At 46.0% G+C, this 19,681-nt stretch overlaps 2 protein-coding genes across 3 annotated transcripts in view; both read left to right on the top strand.

The window, feature by feature from the left end:
• The first annotated feature begins 1,000 nt into the window (after positions 1–1,000).
• LOC310837811 (uncharacterized protein) lies at positions 1,001–7,763 on the top strand. 2 transcript variants are annotated; one of them, XM_083724961.1, is made up of 5 exons: positions 1,001–1,264; positions 2,450–2,942; positions 4,547–4,651; positions 4,913–4,987; positions 7,141–7,763. In XM_083724961.1, the coding sequence occupies exons 2-5, from the start codon at positions 2,450–2,452 to the stop codon at positions 7,626–7,628; spliced, it is 1,161 nt and encodes a 386-aa protein (XP_083581087.1). In that variant the 5' UTR covers positions 1,001–1,264; the 3' UTR covers positions 7,629–7,763. The 2 variants fall into 2 exon arrangements, with proteins under 2 accessions (XP_083581087.1, XP_083581088.1); XM_083724962.1 differs by lacking the exon at positions 1,001–1,264 and adding an exon at positions 1,270–1,338.
• A 5,066-nt stretch (positions 7,764–12,829) lies between these two features.
• Positions 12,830–19,681, top strand: part of LOC310837988 (E3 ubiquitin-protein ligase TRIM11-like) — a 1,016,249-nt gene continuing 1,009,397 nt past the window's right edge. Inside the window, exons 1-3 of the mRNA XM_083725296.1 lie at positions 12,830–12,968; positions 16,197–16,396; positions 17,802–19,373. Coding sequence (XP_083581422.1) covers positions 16,321–16,396; positions 17,802–18,433 — 708 coding nt within the window. The 5' untranslated portion in view covers positions 12,830–12,968; positions 16,197–16,320 and the 3' untranslated portion in view covers positions 18,434–19,373. The remainder of the gene's footprint in view (positions 12,969–16,196; positions 16,397–17,801; positions 19,374–19,681) is intronic.

Genomic DNA, 19,681 nt, shown 5'->3' on the forward strand with positions numbered 1-19,681 from the left:
CCCTTTTTTAAAGGGAAATTCCCTTATTCCAAATAGGATTCCTCGCAAGAAAAGGGAAAAGTTGACAGCTATGCTTGAGCTCCTTGGAAGATGTAAAGCGGTAAATGTAAAACGACCCCTGACCGTTAGGTTCAGGTGGACAACTCTGGGGTTGTGGCGCTCATCTCGCTTTATTGGCCGAGGGAGCCGGCGTACAGCTTCCGGGTCATGTGGCCAGCATGACTAAGCCACTTCTGGCGAACCAGAGCAGCGCACGGAAACACCGTTTACCTTCCCGCTGGAGTGGTACCTATTTATCTACTTGCACTTTGACTAGGTTGGCAGGAGCTGGGACCGAGCAACGGGAGCTCACCCCGTTGTGGGGATTTGTACCGCCGACCTTCTGATCAGCAAGCCCTAGGCTCAGTGGTTTAGACCACAACGCCACCCGCGTCCTGTAAAGTGGTATATAAATGTAATAAATAAGTAAAATAAGGCATTTAAGCCATATGCCAAAGTTAGATTGTTCCACAAAAAGGGCAACCCATGAAATTAAAAAAAGAAACTTGTGCTTCTTTTGACATGCACTGGCCAAGATCAGCTATACAGTGGTCCGTTCTTAACCTGAAACTGTTCTTAACCTGAAGCAACACTTTAGCTAATGGGGCCTCCTGCTGCCGCCGCGCAATTTCTGTTCTCATCCTGAAGCAAAGTTCTTAACCCGAGGTACTATTTATGGGTTAGTGGAGTCTGTAACCTGAAGCGTATGTAACCTGAAGCGTATGTACCCCGAGGTACCACTGTACTTCGAAGGGCTGCCTGCGGCCAAAGAATGAGGCAACCACAAAATCGGGATCCCCAGAGTCATCTAGTCCAACCCCCCTGCTATGCAGGCGTCCAACCTAAAAAGGAGGCGCGTGGCTGAAGGAGCTCTGCTGCCCCCCGGCGCCCAAACCCGGAGTAGCAGGCTTTCAGTAACGATACGCGCACACAGCCCAGTGCACCTCCCAGGAAGGAGCAATCCGAAAGCAAACCTCCACGGATCTACCCACTTCCGCTGACTTTCCGCAGCAGACGGAGAAAGCCGTGGGAATCCGCGGTGTCCCCCCCGTCCCCGCGCCTCGTTCCAGGATTGGACGAGGGGGCTTCCTGGAACGTTCCTGAGCCGCGCCAGGTCCAATCAGAGGAGCCGCTCCGCGCCACCACCCCCTGCGACTCCAGCTGCCTTTTGTTTTGGGCTCCGCTTTGCAGGCGCGGCTCTTCCTCGTTGCTGCTTCCCTCCAAGGTGAAAAATCCGTCGGTGCTTTTTTTGGGGGGTGCGGCGGGGGGTGCAATGGTTTCGGCGTGGACTCCCACCTCGTAAGCTGTTCCTCGTAAGCGGGGAGGCAGGCGGCGGGTGCCCCCTCTGCGCTGAATCGGGAGGCATTTTAGGGTGGGGTGGGGCAGATGCAGGGCCGGATTGAGGTTTGATGAGGCCCTAACCAGCCTTTCTCAACCTGTGGCCCCCCAGATGTTGTTGGACTACAATTCCCATCACCCCTAGCTAGCAAGGCCGGAGCTCAGGGATGATGGGAGTTGTAGTCCAACAACATCTGGGGACCCACAGGTTGAGAACCGCTGGAAGGTAATGGGCCCTTTATATGTCCAGCTGTCCTTTGTCAGCAACAAATTGTCGCTGTTTTGTATGTGTTGTGTGTTGCTGGGGTGATGTCTAATACTTGCTTAGTTATTTTACATATTTCTCGTATGGCTGTTGTCCAGAACTAGTCAAAACAAAAAAAATTCCTTCCAGTAGCATGCACACGAAAGCTCATACCAAGAACTAACATAGTTGGTCTTTAAGGTGCTACTGGAAGGAAATTTTTTTGTTTTGACTATGGCAGACCAACACGGCTACCTATCTGTAACTGGTCCAGACCTAGATTAGCTTTTTTGTTTTGTTTTTTTAAATTATATTTTATTCATTTTCCATACATTCATGCCACATTACAATTTCTATTAAATTTTCCGTTTTTGACTTCCTTCGGCCTCTCTGCCAATCATCCAAATTCTAACTTCTTTAATTACACATTTCCAAATTTTGCTATTGCCTTTATACCTACCCCCCACTTCTATTTTGCCTTTTTACAATATTTCTTATGTTATTACAGAGCTTTTTTAAATGTCACTAGCGTTATTCCATTATCACTTATACATTCCCAGTATTCAACTAATTTTCCCCAGTCCTCGATGAACTTTTGATCTCGAAGATATCCGATCTTCCCAGTCAATTTATCAAGTTCTGCATAGTCCATCAGCTTCGTTCTCCACTCCTTCAACGTTGGTATTTGTTCTTGTTTCCATTTCTGGATTAGCTTTTTTGAGGTCTCTTTAGTTTGGTTAGCTTTCAAGGCTCTGTCGGTTGTAACTTATGCATTCTCTGGCGTGCGTTTCGAAACTCTCTTTATTTTCCTCCCCGTCGTTTTGATAGATGACTGGCAACAGCAGCGGGGGTACCAGCAACGGCCGCAAGGGCCGTGGCGTTTCATGGCGGCTCCAGGAAACTTTGAATCTCCTGGACATCTGGGGAGAGCAGAAAATCCAGGACCAGCTCCGCAACAGCCACCAGAACATAGACTTTTTCGAATACATTGCCCAGAAGATGGCCACGCGGGGCCATCGCCGGACCGCCCTGGAGTGCCGCTCAAAGACCAAAGTGATGAGGCTGGAATACAAGCGTGTGATTGATCACAACTCCAAAGCGGGGAACAGCAAGGTGACTTGCCCTTTCTACGAACAGCTGCACCGCATCCTCCAGGGCAACGCGAGCATGAAACCCAGCCGGGTGGGCCGAACCCTGAGCTTCCACCTGGTGCCGCAGCCGGAAGCAGCGCAGGAACAGCCGCAGCCGGCAGCGGAAGAAATCATCCCACCGGATGTTCATGTGGTTAATGTTGGAGAATACCTCAAGCAAGAGGACTCTGGTAGGTTTCCACAGCCACAGCTGCCCCGAGTCCTGCTTACGCTATTCGGTCATTTTAATACAGTGGTACCTCGGGTTACATACGCTTCAGGTTACAGACTCTGCTAACCCAGAAATAGTGCTTCAGGTTATGAACTTTGCTTCAGGATAAGAACAGAAATCGTGCTCCAGTGGCGTGGCGGCAGCAGGAGGCCCCATTACCTAAAGTGGTGCTTCAGGTTAAGAACAGTTTCAGGTTAAGAACAGACCTCTGGAACAAATTAAGTACTTAACCCGAGGTACCACTGTATTGCTCCACACTGCTATTTAGCGATGCCTGCTGAACAGGATCATTTCTACGGGGGGAGTTTGATTGGCAGTATGCATTGCGGCCTCCTGTTTCCTTTCTCGAGAAAATTGCCGCAGTTATAGTTTTGCTCTGTAGCATACAGTGGTCCCTTGGTTCTCAGACATCATCCGTTCCAGAAGTTGGTTCCAAAACCAAAGTGTTCCAAAACCAAGGTGTGCTTTCCCATAGAAAGTCATGCAAAATGGATTAATCTGTTCCAGACTTTTAAAAACAACCCCTAAAACAGCAAGTTAACATGAATTTTACTATCTAACGAGGCAACTGGTCCATAAAATGAAAGCAATAAACAATGTACTCCAGCCACACAATCAATCAATCAGTAGCAGAACTGGGTTCCACACAGTCACAGAAACAAAACAAAAAGAGCTGCAAAAAACGCAAAATTAGCAAAGACAGACAGACCTCAGCGTGGCACTCAAAACGGAAGTGTAACACTCAAAATGGAGCACATTCAGCTTCTGAAAAAAGTCCGCAAACAAACACTTACTTCCAGGTTTACAGTGTTTTGGTTCCAAGTTGTTTGAGTATCAAGACATTTGAGTACCAAGGCACCACTGTACATGAATAAACGCTATTCTCTATGTTATCTTTTTCAGTCCTTGGTGGGACTGAAATGAAATTTTGGGGGGGTCAACTTTTTTTACCCGTTTCACTAGGCCAGCCTTCCCCAATGTAGTTTCCCCCAGATGTTTGGAGCTACAGCCAGTAACATCGGGGGGGGGGCACCAGTTTGGGGAAGGCTGACCTGGGCTATTGGTCATTTTTACCTGGTGATATCCTATTATTTTAGCACCTGCCATGAATTATTGTTGAGGGTCGAGCGTTCAGGGGTTGGCAAAGGCTGGCCTTTGGCTTAGAATCAGTTTGATTCCCTCCCCCTTTTTCTTTTTCCTTTCTCCTTCTATGAAGAGATTGCATCTTAATCTTTTAAATTGTATTTTAATCAACTTGTTTTTATTATTGGTTGTTAGCTGCCCTAAGCCCGGTCTTGGCTGGGGAGGGCGGGGTATAAATAAAAAAATTATTATTATTATTATTATTATGAAAGAGAAAAATTTGAGCCACATTTTTTTAAAAGAGCATTTCTTTATTATTTTCTTAAGTTGCGTTACAAACAGAACCAGTCATCTGAAATATTTGTATAAGAAGTAAAGCACCACCCGTGTCTTGGGAACATGTCTCTGTGTCTATTTCCTTTAGCTGTTTTAATTTTGACTACTGGTGGGTATTTCCCCCCTGCTTGCTTTGTTCTCCAGATGACACAGGAATGGTGACTGGGAATGGTACTGAGGAAGACACGGCAGAGGCTGGGGAGAACGACATGGCAGCGATGAAGGAGGAAGACAGCAATGAAGGCAGTGGTAAGAGTTGGCCGCTTGAACTGGGAGTTTGGTGGGTGTGTTGCTTTTTCCCTGTGGGTGCTGGAGAAATTGTGGTGAAAATGTTCTGCGTGGTAACTCTGCTATGAATCTTTTTGTTGTTTCATTTGCAACACCCTTAATCCTTTTGTGCAACAATTTTTTAAATAAAAACCAAACAAACCGTGCATTTCTGTTGTGCAAACCCAGCTCTGCTAACCTCCTTTATTTCTGCTTTGTTTTTCTCCCTGCATTTTGCCACAGGAAGAGACCTGGATTATCAGAGACCCCAAGTTAACCAAATAAGCCCCTCGCATCAGGATGTCCTCGTCAACACAGGTACGCGTTGTCCAAATACAACTCTTGGTTTTGTTTTGTCTGCAACATAAATTTACATTCAAGAATAGTCACGGCTGCTGTTTTTACTGTTCTTGCAATTGAATACAGTCATACCTTGGTTTTCGAACAGCTTAGTTCTCAAACGCCACAAACCTGGAAGTGACTATTCCGGTTTGTGAACTACTTTTGAAAGCCGAATGTCCGACGGGGCTTCTGTGGCTTCTGATTGGCTGTAGGAGCTTCCTGCAGCCAATCAGAAGCCACGCTTTGGTTTCCGAACATTTTGGAAGTCAAACGGACTTCCGGAACGGATTCTGTTTGACTTCCAAGGTATGACTGTAGCTGTTGCTTTCTTTTGTTACTATGGTAATGATTACTAAGTTTTTTCGAACTCTGTAGTTTTAGTCTGTTAATCGCCTGGAGACTATTTTCACATTAGATGACTAATAAATAGATGATAATCATATCAGTTCAGCCATTTGAGACTGATGGAAGAAGTCACTGTGATCTGTGCTCAGTTACTCAGTTGAAGAAGTTCCAGCAGATCTGGATTCTTGAATACAGTGGTATCTCGGGTTACATACGCTTCAGGTTACAGACTCTGCTAACCCAGAAGTAGTACCTCGCGTTAAGAACTTTGCTTCAGGATGAGAACAGAAATCGCGCGGCGGCAGCAGGAGGCCCCATTAGCTAAAGTGGTACCTCAAGTTAAGAACAGTTTCAGGTTAAGAACGGACCTCCAGAACGAATTAAGTTCTTAACTAGAGGTACCACTGTAATGCGGAAAGAGCTTTGGCTCGGTTGCATCAGGTTTTCTGGGAGTGATGAGAGTGGGGTTGACCTATGAGAAAAGCCAGGAGAGATTGAGCCCAAAGTGTCCACAGCCTCCCCTTCTTTTCATCAAGTCTTTTTCACACACACTCACTCACTCATGGTTCCCAGGACATGACTATAAGGGACAAGGCCTTTTCCTTGACCTCATGCTACCTCTTAGAAATGCAGTGCAATGGAAGTGCCTCTGCAATCCACCTCTGGCTCAAAGCCCAGAGGGGCATCCTGGCTTTCTCTCCCCCCTGAGAAGAAGAATTTGGATTTGATACCCCGCTTTATCACTACCTGAAGGAGTCTCAAAGCGGCTCACATTCTCCTTTCCCTTCCTCCCCCACAACACTCTGTGAGGTGAGTGGGGCTGAGAGACTTCAGAGAAGTGTGACTGGCCCAAGGCCACCCAGCAGCTGCAGGTGGAGGAGCGGGGACGCGAACCTGGTTCACCAGATTACGAGTCCACCACTCTTAACCACTCATAGACCTTTTGCACCAAAAAGAAAAAGAAATAATGACATTTGGATTTGAGAATAGAAGATAATGGTTTGTAGAAAGTGGGTTTATTAGTGGCTTTATACTGGAGTGGATGAAGTGAATAATGTTTATATACAGTGGACAGGGGGGAAATCAGAAGTTATTTAGCTTTTTAACTTTTTTCTTCCTTTTTTCTCTCTTTCTCTTTCACTCTTTAATTCCTTTTTCTTTATATTTCTTTCCTTCCTTCCTTCCTCTCTCTCTCTCTCTCTCTCTCTCTCTCTCCCTCCTTCCTGCTTTTTCCTCTTATCTCACCTCTAGATTAATGCTTTACTTTGGACAAAAAAAAGATATTTGACAATAATCTTTTTATTTTTCTTTATAAACTAATAAAAATTATTATTATTATTATTATTATTATTATTAAGGAATGCTGTAGTACTTGATTTCCTGCCTTGGTAGGGGGTTGGGCGAGATCATCTGACTCCAAATACTACAACAGGGGTACCTCAGGTTAAGAACTTAATTCGTTCTGGAGGTCCGTTCTTAACCTGAAACTGTTCTTAACCTGAAGCACCACATTAGCTAATGGGGCCTCCCGCTCCCGCCACGCAATTTCTGTTCTCATCCTGAAGCAAAGTTCTTAACCTGAGGTACTATTTCTGGGTTAGCGGAGTCTGTAACCTGAAGTGTATGTAACCTGAAGCGTATGTAACCCGAGGTACTACTGTACCTGTGTGGGCGTGCATCTTTTGACAAACGATTGCTTCATTTGTTGTTGTTATTATTACAAAAAGTTAAATAAAAGTAAATAAGTAAAATAAAGTTATCATTTGTATTTCCCCCACCCTCAGAACCCCCAGTGGCCCACCCGCCACCCGCCCCATCTCCCCTGGCTGACTTTGCCATACTGCGGCCCAAGAAGAGGAAAGGGGCCGAGACCCTGTTCCAGGAGTTGCTGCAGCAGTCGAGAGAGGAGCAGGAGGAGCTTCTCCATGAGATGGGCCGCGACAGGGAGGTGGCGCTCAGTCTCCTGAAGACCCTGAGGCAGGATGCGGCCGGGTGCCGGGAGGAGAGGAGGCAGATTATGGAGATGATGCGCGCCCACAACGAGATTCTGAAGGGACTGGCCGCCAACCTCAGCAGCCTCACCGACGCCTTTGCCAGCCACCCGCAGGCCAGGACACCTCGCCCCGGTGTGCCCAACAGCGCCAACGCCCAGAGGGGCCACGCCAGGCCGAATGACGAGAACTGCAGCCCACGGAGCCCCCTCCGTCGGTTGCACTCCAACAACCTGTCCTCATTGCTGTTCCCCACCAACAACACGCACCACATGGCCTAGCCCTGGAGAGACCAAAGAAATGGCGGCCGCGAACACTTGTGTTTTTTACCAAGAGACGTTTTCCAGTAAGTTTTTGAAAACAGTTTGTTGCGAAAGAACGGGTGGCTTGAAATAAACCTGTTGCTGAAAAAGGAACTCTGGATCACCTGTTTCTCTGCAGGCCAATTCATCCAACTGCTTACAGCACAAAGGTGCCTTTCAAAGGGTGTCAAACCGCCCTGGTCCATTGGGAAAGGCAGGAGGAAATCATCCTTTAGTTGGTAGCCCTTAGTTGTCTAGCTAGTGCTTCCCGTGCATGCTGAAACAACAACAACAACAATTTATTTATACCCCACCTATCTGGCTGGGCTTCCAACAAAATATTAAAATACATTGGTACCTCAGGTTAAGTACTTAATTCGTTCTGGAGGTCCATTCTTAACCTGAAATTGTTCTTAACCTGAAGCACCACTTTAGCTAATGGGGCCTCCTGCTGCCGCCTCGCCGCCGGAGTACAATTTCTGTTCTCATCCTGAAGCAAAGTTCTTAACCTGAGGTACTATTTCTGGGTTAGCGGAGTCTGTAACCTGAAGCGTATGTAACCTGAGGTACCACTGTGGTGATAATTTTATTGCGTTTTTCTTTTTCATAAAATGCTTTGAGGTTTCCCACCCCTGCAATCAAGCAGTATATAAATGATATAATATAAATAAATAAGCTCAGTATTGTCTGCACTGACTGGCAGCAGCTTTCCAGGCTTTCAGGCCGTTAGTGGAAATCTAGTTTCTGGGTTAGTGGAATCTGTAACCTGAAGCGTATGTAACCTGAAGCGTATGTAACCCGAGGTACCACTGTACCGCAATGCATCAAACATTAAAAGCTTCCCTAAACAGGGCTGCCTTCGGATGTCTTCTAAAAGTCTGGTAGATTTTCTCTTTGAGGGCGTTCCACAGGGCGGGTGCCACTACCGAGAAGGCCCTCTGCCTGGTTCCCTGTAACTTGACTTCTCGCAATGAGGGAACCGCCAGAAGGCCCTCGGAGCTGGACCTCAGTGTCTGGGCAGAAGGATGGGGGTGCAGATGCTCCTTCAGGCATACTGGGCCGAGGCCGTTTAGGGCTTTAAAGGTCAGCACAGCCACTTTGAATTGTGCTTGGAAACGTACTGGGAGCCAATGTAGGTCTTTCAAGACCGGTGTTGTATGGTCTCGGCAGCTGCTCCCAGTCACCAGTCTAGCTGCCGCATTCGTCCAGCCCCTGGCTTAATTATTATTATTTATTGAATTTATATACCAAGGAATTCAAGGTGCTGTACAGGGATTTCCTCCTCCCCATTTCCTCCTCGCAACAATCCTGTGAAGTAGGTTAGAGTAAAAGATAGTGGCAGCTTCAAACACATATGAAAACATAATAGAACATCAAACATTAAAATCTTCCCGATACAGGGCTGCCTTCAGGTGTCTTCTAAAGGTTGTGTATACAGTGGTACCTCGGGTTAAGAACTTAATTTGTTGCAGAGGTCCGTTCTTAACCTGAAACTGTTCTTAACCTGAGGTACCACTTTAGCTAATGAGACCTCCTGCTGCCGCCGCGCGATTTCTGTTCTCATCCTGAAGCAAAGTTCTTAACCCAAGGTACTATTTCTGGGTTAGTAGCATCTGTAACCCAAGGTACCACTGTATCTTTATCTGAAGGGAGAGCATTCCACAGGAGGGTGCCACTATTATTATTTTATTTATTATTATTGGTGGAATTTATATACTGCCCTATACCCGGAGGTCTTAGGGCGGTTCACAAAACAAAATCAAAATATAAAACCATCAAATACCCAATCAAAATAAAAACAACCCAATAACCTCACCCCACCCCCATTTTAAAAGGTCAATCAACTGAACCAAAGGCCTGGTTAAAATGGAGTGTTTTTTCCTGGCGCCTATTGGTGTATAGTGAAAGCGCCAGGCGGACTTTCCTGGGGAGAGCATTCCACAGGCGGGGAGCCACTGCAGAGAAGGCCCTGTTCTCGTCTTGCCACCTTCTGGACCTCTTGAGGAGGCGGCAAATGAAGAAGGGCCTCAGAAGATGATCTCAGGGTCTGGGTAGGTTCATATGAGAAGAGGCCGTTCCTGAGGTATTGTGGTCCTTAACTAGAGTGTTACGTCTTCCCTCTTCGTTTTCTCAAACAGTTTCTGGGAGTGGTTTAACAATCCCTCTCTCCGGGGAAGTGGGAATGGTCGTTTGTGGAATAGGGATCTCCCGGCAACACTTTTTAACACATTTCCCAGGATTCTTGAGGGAAGCCATGCCTGTTTTAAAATGGTGGGACACTTCTCTAAATGTAGAGAGTCTTGTGCATCTGTGGTTGCTGTTTGGTATCATTTGTTCCTTTGGAAATAAACAGTTAAAGAGCAACTGCCGCAGAAGAGCTATGGAGTTTCCACCCTGCGGTGTCTGTTTCTCGTAATCACCAGCTTTCTTTTTCTCCTAAGTTTCAGTTTCCTAGGCTGACCCTTTGAACCACTTGGTAAAAACAGTTGCGGGGGTTAATGATGGTAATTTTATTATTTGTACTCTGGGTTACCCTAGCCAAACTCTCTGGCTTCCAGCATATAAACAAACATAATTAAGCATTAAAAACCTCCCTATATAGGGCTGCCTTCAGAAAACAACCATCATGTTATCATGGAAACCAAATAGAGCTGGTGAGTCAATTTCACTCCTGCACGAAAACATATACAGTGGTACCTCAGGTTAAGTACTTAATTCGTTCTGGAGGTCCGTTCTTAACCTGAAACTGTTCTTAACCTGAAGCACCACTTTCGCTAATGGGGCCTCCTGCTGCTGCCGCGCCACAGGAGCACGATTTCTGGTCTCATCCTGAAGCAAAGTTCTTAACCTGAAGCACTATTTATGGGTTAGTGGAGTCTGTAACCTGAAGCGTATGTAACCCGAGGTACCACTGTATGCCCAATTTTCCAGGTGTCTGCTATGAGCTCTAGCTGGATAATCCACCGACACAGCTTTTTCCACCCTCAACTTTTATACTTGCAAGCAGCCTGGAAGCTTCAGAGATCTTTGACAGACCACTTCATAAAAAATATATTTATTTACAAAATTTCTACGTCACCTTTCTGTGATTCTATGAGAGTGGATAGGGAAAGGGTTGTACCATTGCAGTGTGGCCTGGGGCTGGTCCTGGGATCACTAAGGTGATTTGAGGGTATGGATGAGGAGCAGGAGAAGTTTGGTTCATTTTGCATCTCAAGCTGAGCCTACCCGATTCACACTTTCTGAAACAGCACAAGAACTGAAAGGCAGCCACCCTTTGAAACCCGGACTTCTCCAGATTTTGCAATGCAGCTGTCCATTTGTGCGTGCAAAAGTGCATGCACTGATGTAAAGTGTGCATACAAATGCGTATAATGGATGGGAAAAACATACACCTATGCGTTACATTAGGCAAAATTGCTTTGCAAAAATGTATCTATTTGGAGAAGGGGACATGAAAATGCGAATTAACTTTCACGAGTCCTTTAAGAATAAAGACACCAGAAACAAATGTGGAGAATGGAGCTTGAGATTGGAAAAATGAGAAACTGAAAAAGAAATTGAGACATTTGCCCACCTGTACTTGATGGACCTTTGTACCCGGGTTTTAAACATGCAGCTGGAAAGTCCCAAGTTTACAACTGATTGGAAATGCCAGGCTGAAGGCCATAAAACCTTTAGTTGGCCTTACGATAAATCATACAAACCTGAAAGTGGCAACAAGAGAAGTGCCCTTGAAAAATGGCTGTATCCCTCTAGATTGGAGCCCAATCCATATTATACCTTTAAAATAGCACCATATCCCTCTAAAGAGTCATGGCTTCCCCCTCATAAAGTCCTGGGAACCGGAGTTCGTTTAGGTTTCTGAGAATTGTTAGATGAAACGAACCCTGTTCCCCTCACAGAGCTTCACAGAGCTTCCCATGGGAATGAGACCTAGAGATGTCCTAGCAATTTTCAGTCACCTGTATCATAAACTACAGATCTTTTACAGGGTTCTTTTGAGGGGCTAGCCATGACTGTTCTAAAGTCTAGATTGCTTTGAGTCTATAGTGCAGATGTGGCCTTCGTTCCCGTGCAAATCAATGGGCCTGAAGTCATGACACATGACGTCCCATTGAACAGACTACAACTGGGCAGACTGGGGAATTTTTTCTGCCTCCAAGCCCCCCTGGAAAAGGGTGTCTCGCTGGCTGGCTGCAGAGAGCGCAGCTGAATTGCTTCTTGGATGAAGTGTCGATGTCACCTGTCGGCTTTCCTCATGTGGGCTCCTGTGGTTGGACTAGAGGACCCTCGCCGCACCTTCCAATGCTACAGTTCCTTTTTTAAAAAGATTCTTTATTATAAAACAATTTACACAGAACGTAAACAAAATGGAAAACAACATAAACAGACCATAAAAGGTAAAGGGACCCCTGACCATTAGGTCCAGTCATGGCCGACTCTAGGGTTGCTGCGCTCATCTCGCTTTACTGGCCGAGGGAGCTGGTGTATAGCTTCCGGGTCATGTGGCCAGCATGACCAAGCTGCTTCTGGCGAACCAGAGCAGCGCATGGAAACACAGTTTACCTTCCCGCCAGAGCGGTATCTATTTATCTACTTGCACTTTGAGGTGCTTTCGAACTGCTAGGTTGGCAGGAGCAGGGATCAAGCAACGGGAGCTCACCCCGTCGCGGGGATTCGAACCGCCGACCTTCTGATCGGCAAGCCCTAGGCTCTGTGGTTTAACCCACAGCACCACCCGTGTCCCTCCTGTGCATAAAGGTACCAACCCCTTTTTTGCATCTCCAGCAAATGTCAGAGCTTTTCTTGTGCATCTTGGTCAGTTTGGCCAGGGTCAGATACTATTGGTACAGCGTTTTCATTAGGTTTTCTCTCAAATTATAACATGCGGTGAACCTTATGTCTTCTCTCCACGCTGCATACAGTTCCATGAGGAGGCTTCTCTGCCCCCCAGGCGGTCGCCCCTCTCACATCTTTCCAGGGTGCCGCCCTGAGGCCATCGCCTCGCTTTTCCCCGATAGCTCATAAATACAGGCTTGTTTGAGCACTTACATCCGCTTACGTAAAATATAACCGTTTATGAGAGATGCAAAACTGATAAGCAAAGGTATCATTTTGCAGAGCTTGGCCTTGCCAAAAAGTCCGCTGAGTAAACAGTTAGGATTGCATCGGATGGAGTAATATCAAGGGCAGGCTATAAAACCACCTGAGGAGGGAGGTGGCGAGAAACATTGATGTGAAGTCTCTGCCTGGAGGCTGCTGTCAACTTCAGAGACACGGAAACTTGAAGACTGGAGAGGTCCGATTAGCCAGCAGGTCTGTTTATTCCACTGTTTCATGTCCTATTGTGGATGGAAGTGTGGTCTGAGTTTTCCCCGGCAGCCTCATCTTGCGGCTTTGCTTGATATCCCGAGTCTGCCTTGGCTTTTGTAAGTTCCCTTGTATGTGTGCGCAATAACTGCAAATGTGCATTTTGCGGCGCTGCCTCCGGTTGTCTTGAGTTATCCTCCGCCTCAAAGCAAAAAGGTTTCACAGTCAGGGGACTTCTGGGTCTGGGATCAAGGTAAGGAGGAAGGAGCAAGATGCAAAGCTATTTATTTATTAGTTCCTTTGTTTGTTTATCGTGTGCTTACTTGCTTACACTCTGCACCTTCAAAAAGTTCCTGTTTTGTTTTTTTAAACCCCCCCCCCCCAAATCATTTCATTTTAAAAATAATTTATATACCTCCTTAAGTATCACAGTGGGACGCGGTTGGCGCTGTGGGTAAAACCTCAGCGCCTAGGACTTGCCGATCGCATAGTCGGCAGTTCGAATCCCCGCGGCGGGGTACGCTCCCATCGTTCGGTCCCAGCGCCTGCCAACCTAGCAGTTCGAAAGCACCTCCGGGTGCAAGTAGATAAATAGGGACCGCTTACCAGCGGGAAGGTAAATGGCGTTCCGTGTGCTGCGCTGGCTCGCCAGATGCAGCTTGTCACGCTGGCCACGTGACCCGGAAGTGTCTGCAGACAGCGCTGGCTCCCAGCCTATAGAGTGAGATGAGCACACAACCCTAGAGTCTGGCAAGACTGGCCCGAACGGGCAGGGGTACCTTTACCTTTTACCTTTACCTTTTAAGTACCACAGTTTCTAAGCAGCATACAAAACACAGATACAGCAATAAGAAATATCACCATATAAACGGAAAACCTTGAGAATATTAAAACTTTGCAGAATAGAAAAGCAGGATAAAAGCACAGTGGAATTTAGAACATTTATAAAAACATTTATATTTGCTGAGACTGGTATTTCTTTTAAAAAATAAAAAAGCAGTTTTGGGATTTATGCTGGCAAGCAGTAGTTTTTATAGTTTTTTGTCTGTCCCCCCAAAAACCAGTGATTCTCAGACTTCTTCCTCATTCCCATAGACTACTTGAAAATTGCTGGTGGTTTTAGCAGACCACTGGATTATTTTAATTATTTTGCCTGTTGTAGCTATTGTAATCATAGCTGTCAACCTTCCCTTTTTTTAGCGGGAAATTCCCTTATTCCAGTGCCATTTCCCGCTGCTATCCCAGATTGTTAGATATCCCATAGACTGTCCCCGGGACAGGTGAGGCTGCTGATCCCTTACTTTCAAATCTGAACGTTGACAGCTATGATTGTAATTTGCACTGTGCTAGGTCTTTCAATGTATTTTTACAGCTTCTTTCATTTCTTACATTGCATTTTGCTTCATCACCGTTTGCATTCCGTAGAATTAAAAAAAAATGTAAAACAAAAATGCGAGGCAAGAAATAAAATAAGCAATCGAACGTGCAGTTAATAATCAAGATGAACACTTAATGTAGAGATGCCATGGACCACCAGAATGAAGTTCACATATCACAGTTTAGGAAACCCTGTACTAACCTATTAGGAATAGAAGAGCAGCTGTATATTATGGAATGGCAGTTTTTTTTTGGGGGGGGGGGGGCAAAATGAAGTTCTGATTGCGTTTTTCCTCACTAGAGTAATTTATATGGCCACAGAACAGCCCCCCTTTAAAACCAGCTAGTCCAGAGTTTCTTAAAATTACTTTGCAGCACCCCAATCTGGAGGGACAATGGTTACCTAGGTAAAGCTAAAGGGACCCCTGACCATTAGGTCCAGTCGTGACCGACTCTGGGGTTGCGGCGCTCATCTCGCTTTATTGGCCGGTTATCGCTTCTGAGCACATCTGAAGTTAGCCACAGACTGAAGGAACCTATCGACACATCTGGTTGGTGAAACTACCCCATGTTGTCTCCCTAACCCAGGGGTAGGCAACCTAATCGCCCTCTCAATCCGGCCCACAGACGGTCTGGAAATCAGCATATTTTTACATGAGTAGAATGTGTCCTTTTATTTCAAATGCATCTCTGGGTTATTTGTGGGGCCTGCCTGGTGTTTTTACATGAGTAGAATGTGTGCTTTTATTTAAAATGCACCTCTGGGTTATTTGTGGGGCATAGGAATTTGTTCATTTTTATTTTTATTTTCAAAATCTAGTCCGGCCCCCCACAAGGTCTGAGGGACAGTGGACTGGCCCCGTGCTGAAAAGGTTTGCTGACCCCCTACCCTAAATCGTGGAATCCAGCACCCATAGACACCCCGCCACAATGCGTTTCAGGTCGCAGTGTGCAGAGAAGAGCAGCAACTGACGCCGACAAATGGGCTTTGACAGGTGTCCGATACTGCTTTGCGGGCTCACGAAGGAATGGGGGAGCTCACACGACACGGCTGCGGTATACGACATTGCATTAAGTTGCAGAACAACCACTGCAGCGTAAAACTAGTAAACATTACCCACATGCTGAAACAGCAATAGAATAATGCAAAGGAACTCTCACTGTCCCCTACAAATGCACACAAATGGGAGATACTGGTGAGAAGAGTTTTAACCATAATACAGGGTTGGAGAAAGTTCCCATCAGGCCCAGCGAGCATAGCCAATGTTCAGGGATGATGGGAAATGGAGCCCCAGCCCCCAGAACATCTGAAGGGCTGAAGGTCTCCCAGCATTTCTGTAAAGGGACAGTGCCTTCCCTCAGTGCTCCCAGTACATTTCTGAGCACAATTCAAAGTGTTGGTGCTGAACTTTAAAGCCCTAAATGGCCTCGGCCCAGTATACCTGAAGGAGCGTCTCCACCCCCATCGTTCTGCCCGGACACAGAGGTCCAGCGCCGAGGGCCTTCTGGCAGTTCCCTCACTGCGATAAGTGAGGTTGCTGGGAACCAGGCAGAGGGCCTTCTCGGTAGTGGCGCCCGCCCTGTGGAACACCCTCCCTTCAGATGTCAAGGAGAAAAACAACTACCAGACTTTTAGAAGACATCTGAAGGCAGCCCTGTTTAGGGAAGCTTTTTATGTTTAATAGACTATTGTATTTTAATATTCTGTTGGAATCCGCCCAGAGTGGCTGGGGAAACCCAGCCAGATGGGCGGGGTATAAATAATAATATATTATTATTATTATTATTATTATTATTATTATTATTATTATTATTATTATTATCCGTTGGCTTCAGATTAAACGTTTTGCCTTGCAGGATTCATGCCACACCACAATCATGGGAAGGACTGACCTCTGAACGTTTTATTCTTGCCAAAGTCACCCCTCTGCACTGCCGAAGCCACCCATTTTTGCACCGTTGTGCCGGCAACACCAAACCCATGGCAAGGTTGTGCCTGCATGAAAAGTTCAAGGAGAACACACCTCTACGAATCCTTTCACAAACACGGAAGAAAGGTAGATCTCCACGACTGAAACTTAAGGGAACTTTTGGCTCTTTAAATGCATGAGATGGAGGTCAAGTAGGGGGGCCTTTGCATTAAATCGCACCCGCTCCCCATGAAAAACATCATTTCAATGTAATCCTACGTCAAAACAAGCATTTCTTAACATGAGATTGCAGCTTGCTATATGTTAGAGCACCTAGGTAAATCTAATAATCGGTTGCCAGTCCAGTTCTTGGTGAATTTAAGGCGCTCTTGCTGGTGGTGTTTAAAGCTCTAAATGGCATTTAAATTTCATTGCATTGAAATCCCATATTTTTGTAAGCTCGAGGTAGCTTACGTTGTTCACGTTTAATATTGTATACTGTGTATAGTTTTACTGTGTATACTGTGTTAGTTTCATGATGTTAGCCACCCTGAGCCCGGCTCCGGCCGGGGAGGGCGGCGTACAAATAAATTATTATTATTATTATTATTATTATTATTATTATTATTATTAATCCCCGCAACACCTCTGTAAGGTAGGTTAGGCTGGCCTCCTGACCAGAAGCCGGTGGAAAGGGAGTTTTGTGAGTCCCTCTCTGGTTAAGTTTCTACTGGCACCATACAACATACCTCCACATGTGGTGGGAGTGCCCCAAAATCCAACTATTCTGGACAACAGCCACATGAGAAATATGTAAAATAACTAAGCAAGTATTAGACATCACCCCAGAACTGGCCCTACTAAACATCTTCCAAGACAACAATGCCCATTTACACCACAAAGAACTCATAACCTGCCTACTTTCAGCAGCCAGAAACACCATAACCAGACACTGGAGAGACCTGTCAGGAGTAAGCATGGACCAATGGTACCAAATAGTATGGGAAACAGCCCTACTAGAAAAATTAACCAATAAACTGAAACTGACACGGGGACAAACAGAAGATGACGCCTTTACCCCGGTATGGCTCCCCTTTATCACACACACAGCCCAACAAGACGACAATAATCCACCAACAGCCTACAAATCAATATGGCTAACCTGATCCAAAACACCCACCCACCCCACTCACACACGAAAACAAAGATCACCACAGCCAACCACAAACAAACAACCACACCCTAGGCCAACCCCAACCTCTCTCACCACCAAAGAAACAAGTGAACAGCACAAGCAACGCTGACACCAAACCCTACATACATTAAGCATAATAGAAACATCGCCACCCGACCCCACCCCCACCCATCTTCCCCCCTCCACCCCTTTTCTCTCTCCCCCTAATGTCTCAACAAATGAAACGGATTTGTAAAAAGGGTACATGGAAAAAATAGGAGAGACATTACACATACTTCTGTAAAACAAGAAAATCTTTAATAATAATAATAATAAATCCAACCATCCTTCTTTCCTTATTTTTCCTCTTCTCCGCAGTGAACGTGACTCTGGATCCCAGCACAGCTCATGCAAACCTCATCCTCTCCCAAGACCTGAAGAGAGTAAGATGGGGATGCAGGACGCAGGACCTGCCTGACAACCCTTCGCGATTTGACTGGGAGCCCTTTGTACTGGGCCAAGAGAGGTTCGCTTCGGGAAGACACTGGTGGGAGGTGGAAGTAGAAGAGGCACCGCCGCAGGCCTTGCGGGCTTCGCGAGAACCATCCGTCAGGAGGAAAGGAGAGTCTCGTCCAATTGAAAGGCAATGGGAGTTGAAAGAAAACATGGAGATCTGGGCAGTGGGAGCTGCCAGAGAGTCCGTCGTGAGGAAAGGAAAGGTCAGTTTCAATCCCAACGGGGGAATCTGGGCTCTGGGCAAGGCCCTGCCAGACTCACTGAGGACGCCATTGTCTCCTTATCGGCTCACGGCGTTTACATCCTCCGAGAGGACCCTCTTGAGCTTGAGATACGAGCCCAGGAAGATCCGGGTGTACCTGGACTATGAAGGAGGTCGCGTGGATTTCTTTGACACGGATGACTTGATATTCAGTTTCCCTGCAGCCTCGTTCTCCGGGGAGAGGATCTGTCCCTTTTTCGGGGTGTATTGGGGAGTCAGGCTGAGCTGCTGAAATCTCAAATTCCACCGCAAAACCCAATGGCCGAGTGGCAAATTCTGAACTGCGAATGCTCTGTGACCAGCCGCACATCAGGCATAAAAGGGAAATGGATTTTTGACCGATGCAGATGTCAAGAGCAAGACAGCTTTCCTCCATCACTCCTCTTCCTTGCTTTGCTTAAAACCTAAGTTCAGGTGGACTCAAAACCTTTTATGATTTTACTGTCTGGTTTTACATTGCTGTAAACCACAGACATATTTATGATACAGCAGTACAGTGGTACCTCCTGTTAAGTACTTAATTCATTCTGGAGGTCCGTTCTTAACCTGAAACACCACTTTAGCTAATGGGGCCTCCCGCTGCCGCCGCCGGAGCACAATTTCTTTTCTCAACCTGAAGCAAAGTTCTTAACCTGAAGCACTATTTCTGGGTTAGCGGAGTCTGTAACCTGAAGCGTATGTAACCTGAAGCGTATGTAACCCGAGGTACCACTGTATATAAATATTTATATAAATAGCTAAATAAAACCTTACTCACCAATTTGTGACATTTTGGTTGGCCATAATGTTAAACTAGTTACAGGTAGGTTGGTCTGCCATAGTCAAAACAAAATTTTAAAAAATTAAACTCAGACAGCTGTAAGGAGACAATTACCATATTATGCTGAAGGAAAGATCTGAACTCATTTCTTTCAAGTACTGCCATGCCTTGGTTTTCAAACAGCTTAGTTCTCAAACGTTTTAGCTCCAAAATGCCGCAAACCCAGAAGTGAGTGTTCCAGTTTTTGAACATTCTTTTGGAAGCCGAATGTCCAGCGGGCTTCCGATTGGCTGCAGGAGTTTCCTGCAGCCAATCAGAAGTCGCGCTTTGCTTTCTGAACGTTTTGGAAGTTGAATGGACTTCCAGAACAGATGCCATTCGATTTCCAAGGTACAACTGTACTGCATTCATTGTATTACACTAGGTACTCATGTAATCTCACTGTATACAAGTTGTACAAGTGACAGTAAAGTATTTCAATTTCAATTATTTTAAGGCACCAAGGGACCAGATTGCTGTCACCAAGAAGCTCAAATACATAAGGCCAAGGCGGCATTTGTACTTTTCACACACACTGCAAGATCATGGGAGCTGTAGTTTACGCTCAGAGAGATACAAAGCTCAGCATCCTTAAAACTAGAGTTCCCAGCATTTTGGGGGAGGGTCCTTTAAGCATATGGTGTGTGTACACAGCCAGAGGGTTGTGCCACACTTTGAAAG

Source organism: Podarcis gaigeae (assembly GCF_964106915.1).
Source record: "Podarcis gaigeae genome assembly, chromosome: 2".
Lineage (NCBI taxonomy): Eukaryota > Metazoa > Chordata > Lepidosauria > Squamata > Lacertidae > Podarcis > Podarcis gaigeae.